General features: G+C 30.6%; 1 protein-coding gene across 2 annotated transcripts in view; it reads left to right on the top strand.

The window, feature by feature from the left end:
* Positions 1–13,371, top strand: part of DCN (decorin) — a 42,428-nt gene extending 29,057 nt beyond the window's left edge. For both annotated transcript variants that reach the window (XM_049783729.1, XM_049783730.1), the window contains exons 4-8: positions 990–1,203; positions 2,080–2,193; positions 5,708–5,801; positions 10,543–10,681; positions 13,100–13,371. In XM_049783729.1, coding sequence (XP_049639686.1) covers positions 990–1,203; positions 2,080–2,193; positions 5,708–5,801; positions 10,543–10,681; positions 13,100–13,294 — 756 coding nt within the window. In that variant the 3' untranslated portion in view covers positions 13,295–13,371. The remainder of the gene's footprint in view (positions 1–989; positions 1,204–2,079; positions 2,194–5,707; positions 5,802–10,542; positions 10,682–13,099) is intronic.
* Positions 13,372–14,122: the final 751 nt, after the last annotated feature.

The following is a 14,122-nucleotide window of genomic DNA, read 5'->3' as shown; positions in this document are numbered from 1 at the left end:
TTTATAACTTCATAGTTTGCCACTATGAAGCTCCTCAAATATTAGCTATATGGTATAAAACATGCTAAAGTGACTTTGAATAAAAGTGTACATAATATTGAGTAAAGTCAATATGTAAGATATAATAAGTATTTTGTATATTTTATTACATCAATCCTTTAGAATTTCATCCTAGACCACTAGCTATACTACCTGCTGGATATTTTTGTTAATATCTACTATGAATTCAAGCCTCTTAAAGGTTTTAATTTTCTTTAATGTCCATTGAAATTTCTTAGGATTTTGTTTAACTCAACCAATGTATTTTTTAGGATTATTTATTATTTAGTTAAGATTTTGTTAAGTATATTATACTTGTAAAAGATTAATAATTAATAAATTAATGTGAATTGTATGAAGTTTGAAAAAAATTTTAACAGTTATTAACTTCTGAAAGCTTTCTTGAATTCCTGAGATTAAAACTCTGACTTTTAACTTCATTCATATTTTCCTTTTATATGTTCCTGTTTCAAAAAACTATATGATCATTGAAAATTTATATTTCTTATAGCTAGATAAATTTATTCTAAATTCCATAAAATTAATTGATAAGACAATATAAAATAAAAAACAATATCTTCTGTAGATCTGACATATACAAAATACTTTTCTTTATAGCTATATCTAATAATTCAGTGAATATTAGTATAGATATATCTTGATTATAAAGTAAGCAGATATGATAACAGTGAATTAGAAATAATTTTTCTATTATAAATCCCAGAAACAATATGTCCCCAATTATCTATAATCATTATCTTAATGCATCTGAATATTAATGTCTAGGTTCTTATACATTTTATATACATTTATTTGTCTTACACAATATCATATTTCATGAATCAAATGGATTGACTGAATACTTACTTTGTATTAGTTTGAAAGTATTTGAATTAGGAGGCTTTCTTTTATTTTATTTACTTATTCATTTATTTTTGTCATTACATTAGGCACTGATTCTTATCAACAATAAAATCAGCAAAATCAGTCCTGGAGCTTTTGCACCTTTGGTGAAACTGGAACGACTTTATCTATCCAAGAATCAGCTTAAGGATTTGCCAGAAAAAATGCCCAAAACTCTGCAGGAACTTCGTGTCCACGAGAATGAGATCACCAAATTGCGAAAAGCTGTGTTCAATGGACTAAATCAAATGATTGTCATAGGTAAAGATATTCTTGTAATTTTAAATCCTGGAATAAACCTTCCCTTTAAGAGATTGGATGTAAGCAAGAGTTGCAGGAAGATGAATTAGCAACAATTTGCATGTCTTAAGCATAAAGAAGATAATCACAGTGAGAATAAACAGGATCTTGAGACTATCTTTGATTAGAGTTTTAGTCTCTGTCTTGAAATGAGATGGTGAAGAAAGTTCTAGAACTACATTTACCTTATTGCATGCTCAAGAGATAGAGTAATTAAGTACTTTTTAGGTGGGTTATATTTGAGGCTGTTTCTATATTTTTCATTGTGTGGTTATATTTTATACCAAATATATATACATATACATAGATATATAAGCTATTGATTTAAGAGTATTCAAATATTTTGATATAGGTGGTAAATTTTTTTTCAGTTTTATTGTTTTATTTTAAATGTTGATAATATCACTGAATAACATTTTGTTGTATCTTATTTAGAAAAGTAGTAACCCATAGTAGATTCTGACTTAACATTTGCTTTTGTTAGCTTTATAAAACTATCAATTTAGTTTAAATATTTTTATTGTTTATGCTTTTGTAAGTATTGCTTTAGTTTTAGAGTATTTTGGGTGTGGTTAAAATGGAAATCAGATATTTCTCAGTGGTAGAACATTTGTCTTACATGTGTGAAACTATGTATTTTATCCCTACAATTGTAAAATGAATAACCAAAGGAAAACTTCACATTATTTCACTATCATTTTGAGGATTATGTCCTTTAATTTCTCAAAAAGGTTGTGACTGACCCAAATTTTTATTGAGGTTTTAGGTGGGAAAGATAGATACCACCCTATATTTTAAATTTATCCTTTCAAAACATTGCATTTATTGTATTTGCAGAACTGGGTACCAACCCTCTGAAAAGCACTGGGATTGAAAATGGGGCATTCCAGGGAATGAAGAAGCTCTCTTACATCCGAATCGCTGACACCAATATCACCAGCATTCCTCAAGGTGAAAGAAAATTCTCTAAGTAATTTGAAAATCAAAATGCAAAGGGTTTGACATTTAGCTTTTTGTTTGGAAATGCAAGTGATAAACCATGTTACCAATTATTTTTCTCATCAGTTATCTATACTTTAAAATGTTTCTATTGTCACACCAAGCTGTGTGTCATCAGCTCAGTAGAAATAGTCTTGTTAGCCTAAAAATGTCCCTTTTAACACATAACTTATTATTGCACAATAGATTTATATTTTAGAATTAAGATTGCACGTATTTTAGAAATGCATTATTATTTAAAATATATAGTACTCTGGTTGTGCTTTATTAAAAATTATACAGGTAAGTAGTTTTAACACTTAACAGAATTTTACCTCTCCAGAATAATAAATTTCTTTCCTTTTTAGGTCATAGTGATTTTTATATCTGCATAAGAGTAACTTAAGTGACCGTATCCCATTAAAAAGTTTATTTTATTTTATTTTAGAAACCATGTATACAATTTCATTAGTGGTAGGGCTTCATGCACAAAACAACTACCAGTGGTGATCATTGTATAGAGTAAATACTATGAATTTTTGAGTTAATTTGCTTCAATATATGTTGTCACTGTTAGACTTTAGGACATTGAAACTATTTGTCCTTCAAGGGGGGAGAATACAAATAATAGTTTAACTCAACTCATAGGGTTGTTTTGTTTTTTTAAAAAAAACATTAAAATTCCTGCATGTTGTTAAGTAGTGAATTACTATTATTTTCTATTTATTAACAGATTAACAGTTTTTTGGGGGTCAGGGAGGCAATACAGTAGTTAAGGCATTGGTCATGCTACAACTGAGTTTATTCTCCTACTGCCAGGAGTGAACCCTGTCACATACAATTTGGATCAACCTCTCCTTTTCAAAAAACAAATGCTTTGAAAATGTATTTTGCTTAAGTCAAGACCAAAATATTAGTCAGTAAATAGGATGAATACCTGAGTTCATGAACAGAAAATCAAGAAGCCATTATCATATATAAGGAGAACATAGTAAACTGTAGTTTACTTATTTTTTATTTATTTGATTAAAAAATAAAACCATTAAAAATAGGTTAAATATTCTCATAATTTCTATTTTATATTTTTAGAACTTAGAAAGTTCTTTTCAAAACATCCCCTTCCTCAACTTCATTATCTTTCTCATGTGATGAATTTGAACTTTAGTTACTTTTACACTACCCTTATTAGCCTAAAAACAATTAATTCAATCAGATACTTTAATTCTTGAGAGCATACATTCTATAAAATTTCTTCTTAGCATCATGAATTATTGCTAGTATTTTTGCAACTAAAGTAATTTGATTCTCATAGACATTACTGGTGTAAGTAGATAGGAGATAAAATATATAACCATGTTCTAGATAAGTCATTTATTTATATATGCACTACATGTATTTATAGAATCCTTTTAGGTATACATTTTAAAATATTATATATATTAATACTACATTTTATTGCATTACATTTTATATGTACTATAGTTCTTTTAAAGCCGTAACAATATATATTGTTATGGCATTATATATAAAATATATTTATATTATTATATTTATTTATATATTATATATTAATATATTATATATTTTATATAAATATATAGGTAAAATAGATGAACTATAGTAAAAGTGTATAAGGTTCAGATTTTTGCATTATTTGACTTGCCTTAGGCATAGTCTTTGTGCTTCTTTCTTAATTTATAATATAAAATATTCCTCTGGAAAACATTTCATCACTTAGCAATATGTTTTCTTACACATATTTTATCCCCATCCTCGGTGCTATTTTATAATCTCTAACTTAGTTTTAGTTACCAAACACTTCATATTAAAATTGGAGGACTAATATGTTAAACATTACCAGGTTATGTGCCAAATGATTTTTGTGACATTTTTAATCTGATTCGAAAGTATTCTTCTAAAGTAATATTAACATCCCTGTTTGATAAGTGAGAAATGTAAGTCTCAGAGAGATGGTGCTAAGTGTAGTCATGTATTGGCTCTGGGATATAGATTGGCTCAGACATTGAACTGTACTGGGAAGACATTGGTGCTCATGTGTTTGATCATGTCACTCAATTGCCATTTTGTCTTCTCTCCTGCAAATAATTATACCTCAGTAGTGTTTCCATTCCTCATTTCATTGACTGGACCATATTATCTGAAAATGATAAAAATTCTGGGGAATCCTAATTTCTACATAGTACTTCCCATTATTGATGCAATTTAACTAAAGTATAAAATATATCTTTGATAACAAAAGGAAATAAAATAGTTCAACTTTTATAGTTACATGAATCAAAATTTAGAAAATAAACTATTGTATAAGGAAGTAGTGAATACTTTGGGTCTAAAATTATTTTCCTAGATATTCAAAAGAACCTTTTGATCATATTCTTTTCATGTACAGAAGAAGTCTTGATTTAAGGTCCAGTCAAACTCCTTTTTCTATACCTTCACATTGCAAAGGCATTTTATGTTAAAACAAAAAGCCTAACATGAAGGCCAGAAACAACATATTAGTTATTAATAATGCTCATTAGCCAAATATCTATATATCATGATTATGGGCATTACTTTTATATGACCTATTTGTTATTATTAATATGTCCATCTATTTTATGATTATCTGTTGTCAGTTATAATATGAGTTCATTAACAATGTGCCAGGACCTAATAAGCTTAAGAATCTGACTTCAGGGGCCTTGCAATAGCGCAGCCATAGGGTGTTTGCCTTGCACAGGATGGACTTGGGTTCGATCCACAGTGTCCCATATGGTACCCCAAGCTAGGAGTGATTTCTGAGCGCATAGCAGGAGTAACCCTGAGCGTTGTTAGGTGTGGCCCAAAACAAAACAAAAGAATCTGGCTTCTGTTCCATATGTGCATATTGGGTATTGCTGGAATATACTATTTCATATATATAGTCCATCTGTTTACTATAAATTCTATTCTAAAAATATATTTGTATTTCTTTGTTCATTGCAACACTATAATAATCACAATCTGAAAACAAACCAAATATTCAAAAACAGATAGCTGTAGAAGTATGACTCAACTATGAGAACATGCAGTTTGTTCTGCACTCATGCTGAGTGTCCTTAGCCAGAAGAAGAGGACAGTACAGAATGATTTGTTTCAGATGTGGGGACCTAAAGAAACAAAATAAAGAATAGCAAATGTCCAGAGCCAACAGAACCTGAGAAATGATCCTCAGGACTGAAATTATCATAGCAGGAAAATGGGATAAGTGTTAGGGAAAGGACTAAAACAACGATGGAAAAAGGCAAAAACAAAACAAAACAAAATAAAAATCTATAACTAACGATATCGTAAATCATCATAACTAAAATATTTTTTAAAAGGGTGTTTTTTTTAACTCCTGGGTTTTTTTTTTTTAGAAAATCAATGTCAAATATCTTAGTTAAATCACAATATTCTGCAATTATGTTTTATAGCTAATTGAACATCTTTTATTTCTTTATTCCAGATCTTCCTCCTTCTCTTACTGAATTACATCTTGATGGCAACAAAATCACAAAAATTGATGGATCAAGCTTGAAGGGATTGAATAATTTGGCTAAGTAATACTATTTCTCCATGATATTTAACCAGTAAAATAAGTAGGTGTGTTAGAGCTTATATGCTCAGGAATGAAAATATGAGTTATTTTTCCTTCATATTTTGTTGTTTCTAGAAACCTAAATTTTAATATAAAATTTAATATATTTAATGTACTTATAAATAAGTCAGAACACTATTGACAATTTTAAAATGCATTCCAATGAAAACTATAAGATATAGAAATATTGCCCAATTATATTGCAGCAAAAATATATTTATAGTTTATAAATATATATTTGTATAAATATATTCATATTTGAATATAAATATATTCATAGTTTTGATTGATGAACATCAATCAAATTTAAACTAAACTAAGAAACAAACTGTCATCTCATCATAGAAACTTCTTAAAATTTTTATTTTGGGCAGTTCTGTGCGTACACTCAGTGATATTCGTGGTTTACTCCTGGCTCTGCACTTTGGAATCACTCCTGGGATGCTCAAGGGACTATATGAGATGTTGGGAATCAAACCCAGATCAGCTACATGCAAGGCAAATGCATTACAGGCTGTGCAATGGCCCAACTCTAACCCCAATCTTAATATTTTTAAAATAAGCTAAAAAAATGCAGCTTTGCTCTCTAACATATTTTAAATCTTTTGTTCTAAATAATAAAGAATGGAGGATACTGGTGAGCTATTTTAGTTAAATTTTAGTTAAATTTAAAGAAAAGTGATCTGGTTTCTGTAAACTTGATATTTTATTGTGAAATATTTTTATGTTTAATATATGAATATTGATTAATAATTGTTGTTATATTAATATTATTAATAATGATTATATAAATTAATATTTAAATAGAGAAACTATAAATTATATCAAATTGCTCACTCCTTCTTTTTCATATATAACATGACAAATAAATATAAACTATACACTTATTTTTGCAAAAAGCCTAAAATAGGTTGGAGGAATAATACAGTTTTCTCCACTGCTATTGATATTCCTCAATGCCCGAGAGATTGGAGAAAGCTAAACATTTGCACATGACTATAGTTACAAATAGTATTCTGGTGTATGGTTATGAAAAATAAATTGCATTGTACTGTCACATATGTTTACCTATCTTTTGATTATTTCTCTTGTACAAAAATCAATGTGGAATATAAAAAATAAATTGCATTGTCTATGCTTTAAAACTCTCTATGGAAAGCTCTTATTAGGTTAATAGTAGTTGACCAGTAACTGTAGTAGGAATGAACACTACTACACAATTTTAAATATATGATGCCAGACCAAAGAAATAGTAATGTGGTTAAGGCATTTGCTTTGCATAATCCAAAACTGGGTTTGATCCGTAAAACCATACCTGGTATCCTGAGCATCACCAAGAGTGACCATTGGGCACAGAATTAAAAGTCCTGAGAATTGCTGGGTTTAGTCCTAAAGCAAAACAAAATAAATATATAGATTTATAATTTATATTATATTTTATTCTGAATTTGATGTGGGAATTTTGTGATACTACACTTTGATTTTGACATTGTGTGCTTTGTATTAAATAGAAGCATAGGGGCTGGAGCGGTGGTGCTAGAGGTAAGGCATCTGCCTTGCAAGCGCTAGCCTAGGATGGACCACAGTTTGATTCCCCGGCGTCCCATATGGTCCCTCAGGAGTGATTTCTGAGCTCATAGGCAGGAGTAACCCCTGAGCATTAAAAGGTGTGGCCCCAAATAAAAACAAATAAAACAAAAACAATTAGAAGCATAAAATTATTTTAAAAGATCAGTAGTAATAAAGAGCACTCTAACTTTTTTAATTTCATTCATTAACTGAAAGAAAACTGACTAATTGGCCAAGCATATATTCCCAAATCTTGAATTTATCAAACACATTTAATTTTTGAATTGACTCTAGGAAAATCTATTAAAACATCAAATCCTGGGGCCGGCGAGGTGGCGCAAGAGGTAAGGTGTCTGCCTTGCAAGCACTAGCCAAGGAAAGGACCACGGTTCGATCCCCCGGCGTCCCATATGGTCCCCCCAAGCCAGGGGCAATTTCTGAGCGCGTAGCCAGGAGTAACCCCTGAGCATCTAATGGGTGTGGCCCGAAAAACCAAAAAAAAAACAAACAAACAAAAAAAAAAATCAAATCAAATTGTTTACTCCTCACTAATGCTGGAACACAAGAAGTAATTTTCTGCTAAAATAAAAATTGTGAACATATTTTTTCAAGCCACTGATCTCAGAATATTATTACAAAGTGAATATTTTATTTAGTTATTAAAACAATAGGGAGAAATTATATTACTCTAAAATATAGAGTGGATATCAGAAAATGTAAATTGATATATCTATGTACATTTATATATTTATATAAATATTATATAATTACCTCTCTTTTTAAATGACATACTTTCTTGTAAATAATTATACTATAATTCCATTTGTCCCCTAATATCACAAGTCTGGTTTATCATATTGAAAGTACTAGGATCTCAAAAACAGTGCTGATTGATTATATAAATATAGGAAAAACAAAATTTTCTTAAAAAATATTCATAATATTATTAGATAAACTAGTTATGCCATCATTCACTAAAAATCACCAAACTCAAATATTTGAACCATAAAGATATAATTAGAATTGGAAGGCTTTGACTACATAAATCAGAATCTAAATCTCAAAGAAAATCTTAAAGATTGGTAAAAGCTGAAATTATAGAAAACATCCTACAGGGTCTGGTGTGGTGGCGCAAGTGGTAGGGCATTTGCCTTGCATGCACTAACCTAGGATGAACCATGACTCGATACCACAGTGTCCCATCTGGTCCCCCCAGCCAGGAGCAATTTCTGCGTGCATAGCCAGGAGTAATCTCCGAACGTCACCAGGTATGGCCCAAAACACAAAAACAAACAAATAAATAGAAAAACAACAGAAAAGAAAACATCCTACAAAAATTTGCATAAAGTCTTCATTGCATTTGAAAAGTGTAGTGCATTTGAAGAATGTCTTCTTTGTCCTCCTTTTATGCTTGATAAATCTTTTCCAAACAGAAAGTTCCCTTACCCTTGATAACCTCCTTTCACATTTATGTGCTGGATGTACCATGTATTTGACCAGCCCATTCCTAGCAGGCTCCATTACAAGCATTTGCTCGTTAAGTCAACTTCTCCTGATTTTATAACCCTGGTTTCCATGAAGAGATATCAAGCCTCAGACCTCTCAATTGTTAGGTATTTAATAATAACTTTAAGACAAAAACCATTTATTGATAGCAAATGAACAATGGTAGAAAAAATAATAGACTGAAACTAGAATCTGGGACTGTTTTCAATAGCCGAATTCTTACAATAATATAGATTATCACTAATGAACACTTTAAAATAAATGCAAAATGAAAACTGTTAGACTTTCAAGAGATATTTTTATCTTATATATTCACTAGAATCGTATACCTTTTATTTCAAATATGTATCAAATACATATGTATTTTCCAACATATAAGATGACTGGGTATATAAAATGACCCCCTACTTTTCCTGTTAAAATATAGGGTGTGTACTATATTTGCCGTATAAGACTATCTCTCTTGTAGCGCACAGTAAATAAAATTTTAAAAAATGTAAGATTTGACTTCAATATGAAAATTTTAATTCAAATGCTTATGTCATGCATGTACTTACCTGTAAAACTGTCACTTAGAAACATAAGGCTATTTGTTATCAAACATGTAAACATAAAACAATGATTTACATTAAGAGCAGGGAAATGGGACTCCTCCAAGAGCAGCTGGCTGGGGTGCAGTGGTTAATAGGACAGCTAGAAAGAGACAGAGCACTGTCCTCTGTGTCCTATAAAAGCTGAACAGAGAAATGCGGAGGTGGGGGGGGGGCGGATCACTTGTCCCTGAAGCTGGAGTAAGTTTCAGGATGTTGTATACCGACATATAAGATGACCCCCGACTTTTAAGAAGTTTTTCATGGGTTGAAATGTTATCTTATATGCTGGAAAATATGGTAAATGTATATGTCAATATGCGATATTTGATTTGGAAAATAGCTAATTTATAAAAGTATTCCTTTTATTTTTTTCAATTTATTTTAAGTGTATTTATTGCTTATTTTTACATATCCTTTGATCATATTAGTTGTGGTAACCCATATTTAATACTACTCAGTTATTTTTTCTGTATCTTCAATTAAAATGTGTATTTAGGCAATATGACTTAAAATATTAAAACATTATTTATAATAGAATTTTAGAGGCCTGAGAGATAGCACAGTAGGTATGGCTTTTACCTTCACATAGGCAAAATGGTTGTAACTCCTGGGATCCCACATGGTCCCCTAGACCTTCCAGGAGTGATTACTGAGTACAGAACCAGGAGTAACCCCTAAGTGCCACTCATTGTGGCCCCAAAATAAACAAACAGAAGTTTCTAATTTTGTTAAAGATATTTATGCAGTTTTATCATCCTTTAATTCTACAGGGAGTTCAATTTGGAAACAGTTTGAGCATTTACTAGTGGTATCTTTTTTACTCAAAGAAGATTTAACGTGTGTAACTCTATGCCGCAAATTTAAATACAAATGGGTCCAGTATATCTCACAAGATTTGGAAATAACATTCTACTTAAAGGGTATAATCACTAAAAAATAAAAGTGTGTGTTTTAATTGTGTTTGATCTCAAACTATCAGTGTGAAAGAACACACATTTTTTTGTTATAAGCTTGTATATCTGCTTTCTGTTGAAGGTTGGGACTAAGTTTCAACAGCATATCTACTGTTGAGAATGGTTCTTTGGCCAACACTCCCCATTTGCGTGAACTTCACTTGGACAACAACAAGCTTATCAAAGTGCCAGCTGGGTTGGCAGAACATAAGTACATACAGGTAAGGCAATACCACAAAATATTGTGAGGACAATTTTGGGATAAAACTTCTCAATTAAGAAAAGGCAGGAGTTCTGCTTGAAATTCTATATTTGTTGTCTGAATTACCTTCAAAGATGCTCAGATGTTACTTCTGGCTTTGCAGTCAGGAATTACACTCAGTGGGCAAGAGGTATCAAATAATGTACCAGGGATCCAACTTGGTTTGGCCACATGCAAGGCAAATAACTACCTGCTGTAAAATTGCTCCAGTCCCTAGGAATCATTTTTGTGGAGATAGATTTAAAAGCTTCACATAAATAATATTTATGTATTTGTTGGTAATATATATTAAAACAATTAACTTTAAAGAAATAGCATTATTTCTTGAATTGGCTATAAATTTACTACCCAAAATAATAATTTTTGAAGAAATTTTTTATTTGTTTTTTGGAAGGTTTTAATTTTTTAATTTTTTATTAATTAAATAATTTTTATTTTGACCAAAGTAAATTACAAATCTTTCACAGTAGTATTTTAGGTACATGGTGACATTGAACCAGGGTATTCCCACCACCAGTGTTGTCCTCCCTCCACCCATGTTCCCAGCATGCATCCCATATCCCCCTCCTTTGACCCCTGTGCTGCTAGTATATGTGGTCCCCTCTGTGTTTAGCTTGTTGTAGATTGGGTTTTAATTTTGTTGTTCTTGGCTTTGGATTTGGTATTTAAGTATGATCATTTTTTATCTACTCAATGTTCATATACCTGTTTGGTCTTGGTACCCTTCATTATTTCCCCCTCAATTTGTGAGGCAGAACAAGATGTGTGGTTCTGTTTGGAGGGGAAGAAAAAAGAAAGAAAAAAAAAGGGGGGGTAAAATTAAACAAGAAAAAAATGGGAGGAGTTCTTCTAGAGGCTATAAATATCAATTTAAGAAAAAAAGGAAAAAGGAAGAAAAACATAAAAACTATACCAAAAACTATCCACCAAAAGAACCCAAAAAGCATCACAGCAATAAAGACAACAACCAAACAATAACCACGGTCTTGAAATAAAAACAAAACAAAGCACACAAAAAAAATAAAAAAACAATAATGACAACAACAACAATAACAAAAAAAAGTTAATTTGTGCTTTTTTTTTTTTTTTGCATAGGTACAGTAAATATTGGGGAGATTAGAAAGAGAATTCCCTTGGCCTAAGAGATAGCGTTTCTCTGCCCTTGAAGCATACTATAATTTTTAAGGAAATAAATAATGTCAGGCAGAAGAGATAGTACAATGGTTAGGATACTTGCCTTGCTCTAACTGTCTCAAGTCTGATCCCAGGCACTACCTATGGTCTCTGAGTAGTACCACCAGGAGTAATATCTGAGCACAGAGCCAGAAATAAACCTGGAAACAGCTGTATATGACTCAAATACAAAAAGCCAAAAATTAATAATAAAATAGTTTCAAGTCATATACCAGATAGAAAATAAAATGGAAGGAATAATTTATGATATATAGGTATGGAATAAAATATCTTTCATATGGGGCCAGAGAAATAGCATGGAGGTAAGGCATTCGCCTTCCATGCAGAAGGTCGGTGGTTCAAATCCCAGCATCCCATATGGTCCCCTGAGCCTTCCAGGAGCGATTTCTGAGCACAGAGTCAGGAGTAACCCCTGAGTGCTGCCAGGTGTGACTCAAAAACCAAAAACTAAAAAAAAAAAAAAAAAAGCTTTCATAGACATCATATAAATCAAATGGAATTTTACTTAAATGATTTAATTAAGTTCTTATAATTCATCAAGTCATACTACACATACAAGAATAAGAAGCTAAGTTTCAGTGTAATGTGGTAATAAAGCTTTGTGAGCTTGAGCTTTATAAAGTATTATTTTTATTTGATTACTTTTCTTTTTATAATAAACAACATTTAATATTCTCTCTTCTCAATATTTGAATGAATTTCCTGATTTCATTTTGAATACTCTGTGAATCAATAAAACTAATAAATTCCATAATAATTTTATATATCACAATTTATATTACTAAATTTTCATTGTCTAACACTTTATAATCACAAAGATAAAAATTGTATTTCATGTTATTTCATTTTCATTGGATCTTCCGTAGTGGTGTAGCATTAAACAAAGTTGAATTCTGAAATGAAATTAATATTCTTAGATGACCTATTAAGCAATGTTCTTGGTTCTTGTTTATAACTTTGTTGTTTGAGAAAAAAGCAGTAGTACAGTAGGTAGGGCACATGCCTTACTTGCTGCCCATCCAGATTTGATTCCCAGCACCATCTATGGATTCCTGAGTCCTACCAAAAATGACCTCTAAGTAGAGAGTCCTGGGCACAACTGAAAGAAAAATACTTAAAATATGAGATAAATTTCCTTCATTTTTAGAGGAAAATAAATACCCTTTGTTATTTTATCTTTTAGGTTGTCTACCTTCATAACAATAATATCTCTGCAATTGGAACTAATGACTTCTGTCCACCTGGCTACAACACCAAAAAGGCTTCTTATTCTGGTGTGAGCCTTTTCAGCAACCCAGTCCAATACTGGGAGATCCAACCATCCACCTTCCGGTGTGTCTATGTGCGCTCTGCCATTCAGATTGGAAACTACAAGTAATTTACATAAGGGGGATTTTTTTCATATGTTGAAGTAAAATCTCATACATGACATTTCTCAGAAGAAAGAAAAGAAAATCTAGATACTGGAAATTGTAACTCCAATGTGGAAGATTTTCCTACATGTGTTATTATTAATAAATTCAAATATGCAATTTCAATAATTGCCTATAATTAAAAATTGCCTGCCATATTTAAAATCCTATTTTGAAGCTTTCTGTTGATGTAACTGAATTATTGCAAATACTCTTATTTCACTGAGTGTTAAATTTGAAGTGAATATATATGTCAACAATTTAGTAAAGCCTCTCTTTAAATTCTCACAAGGAACTGACTAATACCAATCTTCTGTAACAGATTTGTTAGTTCATTTGGCAGAAAGTAAAAGGTAAATTCTAGCGCTGTATTAATCATAATTATTACAGGTTAAACCTATTTGAACGTATTGATTCAATATAGGCTATGTAAAGTCATTGCTAATGTCATTATTTTGAAAAATAAATTCATAAATGCATTACAATTAATAGTGAATAAAAGTATAACTTAAACATTTTACCAGATTAATTATACAAAGAGAAAATACATGTTTGTTGCTATTAAAAAAAGGAATTTTATGTTTTCAGGTATTTCTTCTATTCTTGTCCTTGCCATGTAAATTCTATTCAACATTGTGATGTGTGAAATATGTCCAAAATTATTAAGCTTAGTATAAAAACAAAGCCAACTCTAATTATTATATGTAATTCTAACTATATAATTTTAATATGCCTATAGTGTGTTATATTCAACATTATCAAGCTCAAGATAGAAAAAAGCGAAATCATCGTAA

This window comes from Suncus etruscus, chromosome 11 (assembly GCF_024139225.1).
Source record: "Suncus etruscus isolate mSunEtr1 chromosome 11, mSunEtr1.pri.cur, whole genome shotgun sequence".
Classification (NCBI taxonomy): Eukaryota; Metazoa; Chordata; class Mammalia; order Eulipotyphla; family Soricidae; genus Suncus; species Suncus etruscus.
This window is presented reverse-complemented; position numbering and strand designations above follow the sequence as displayed.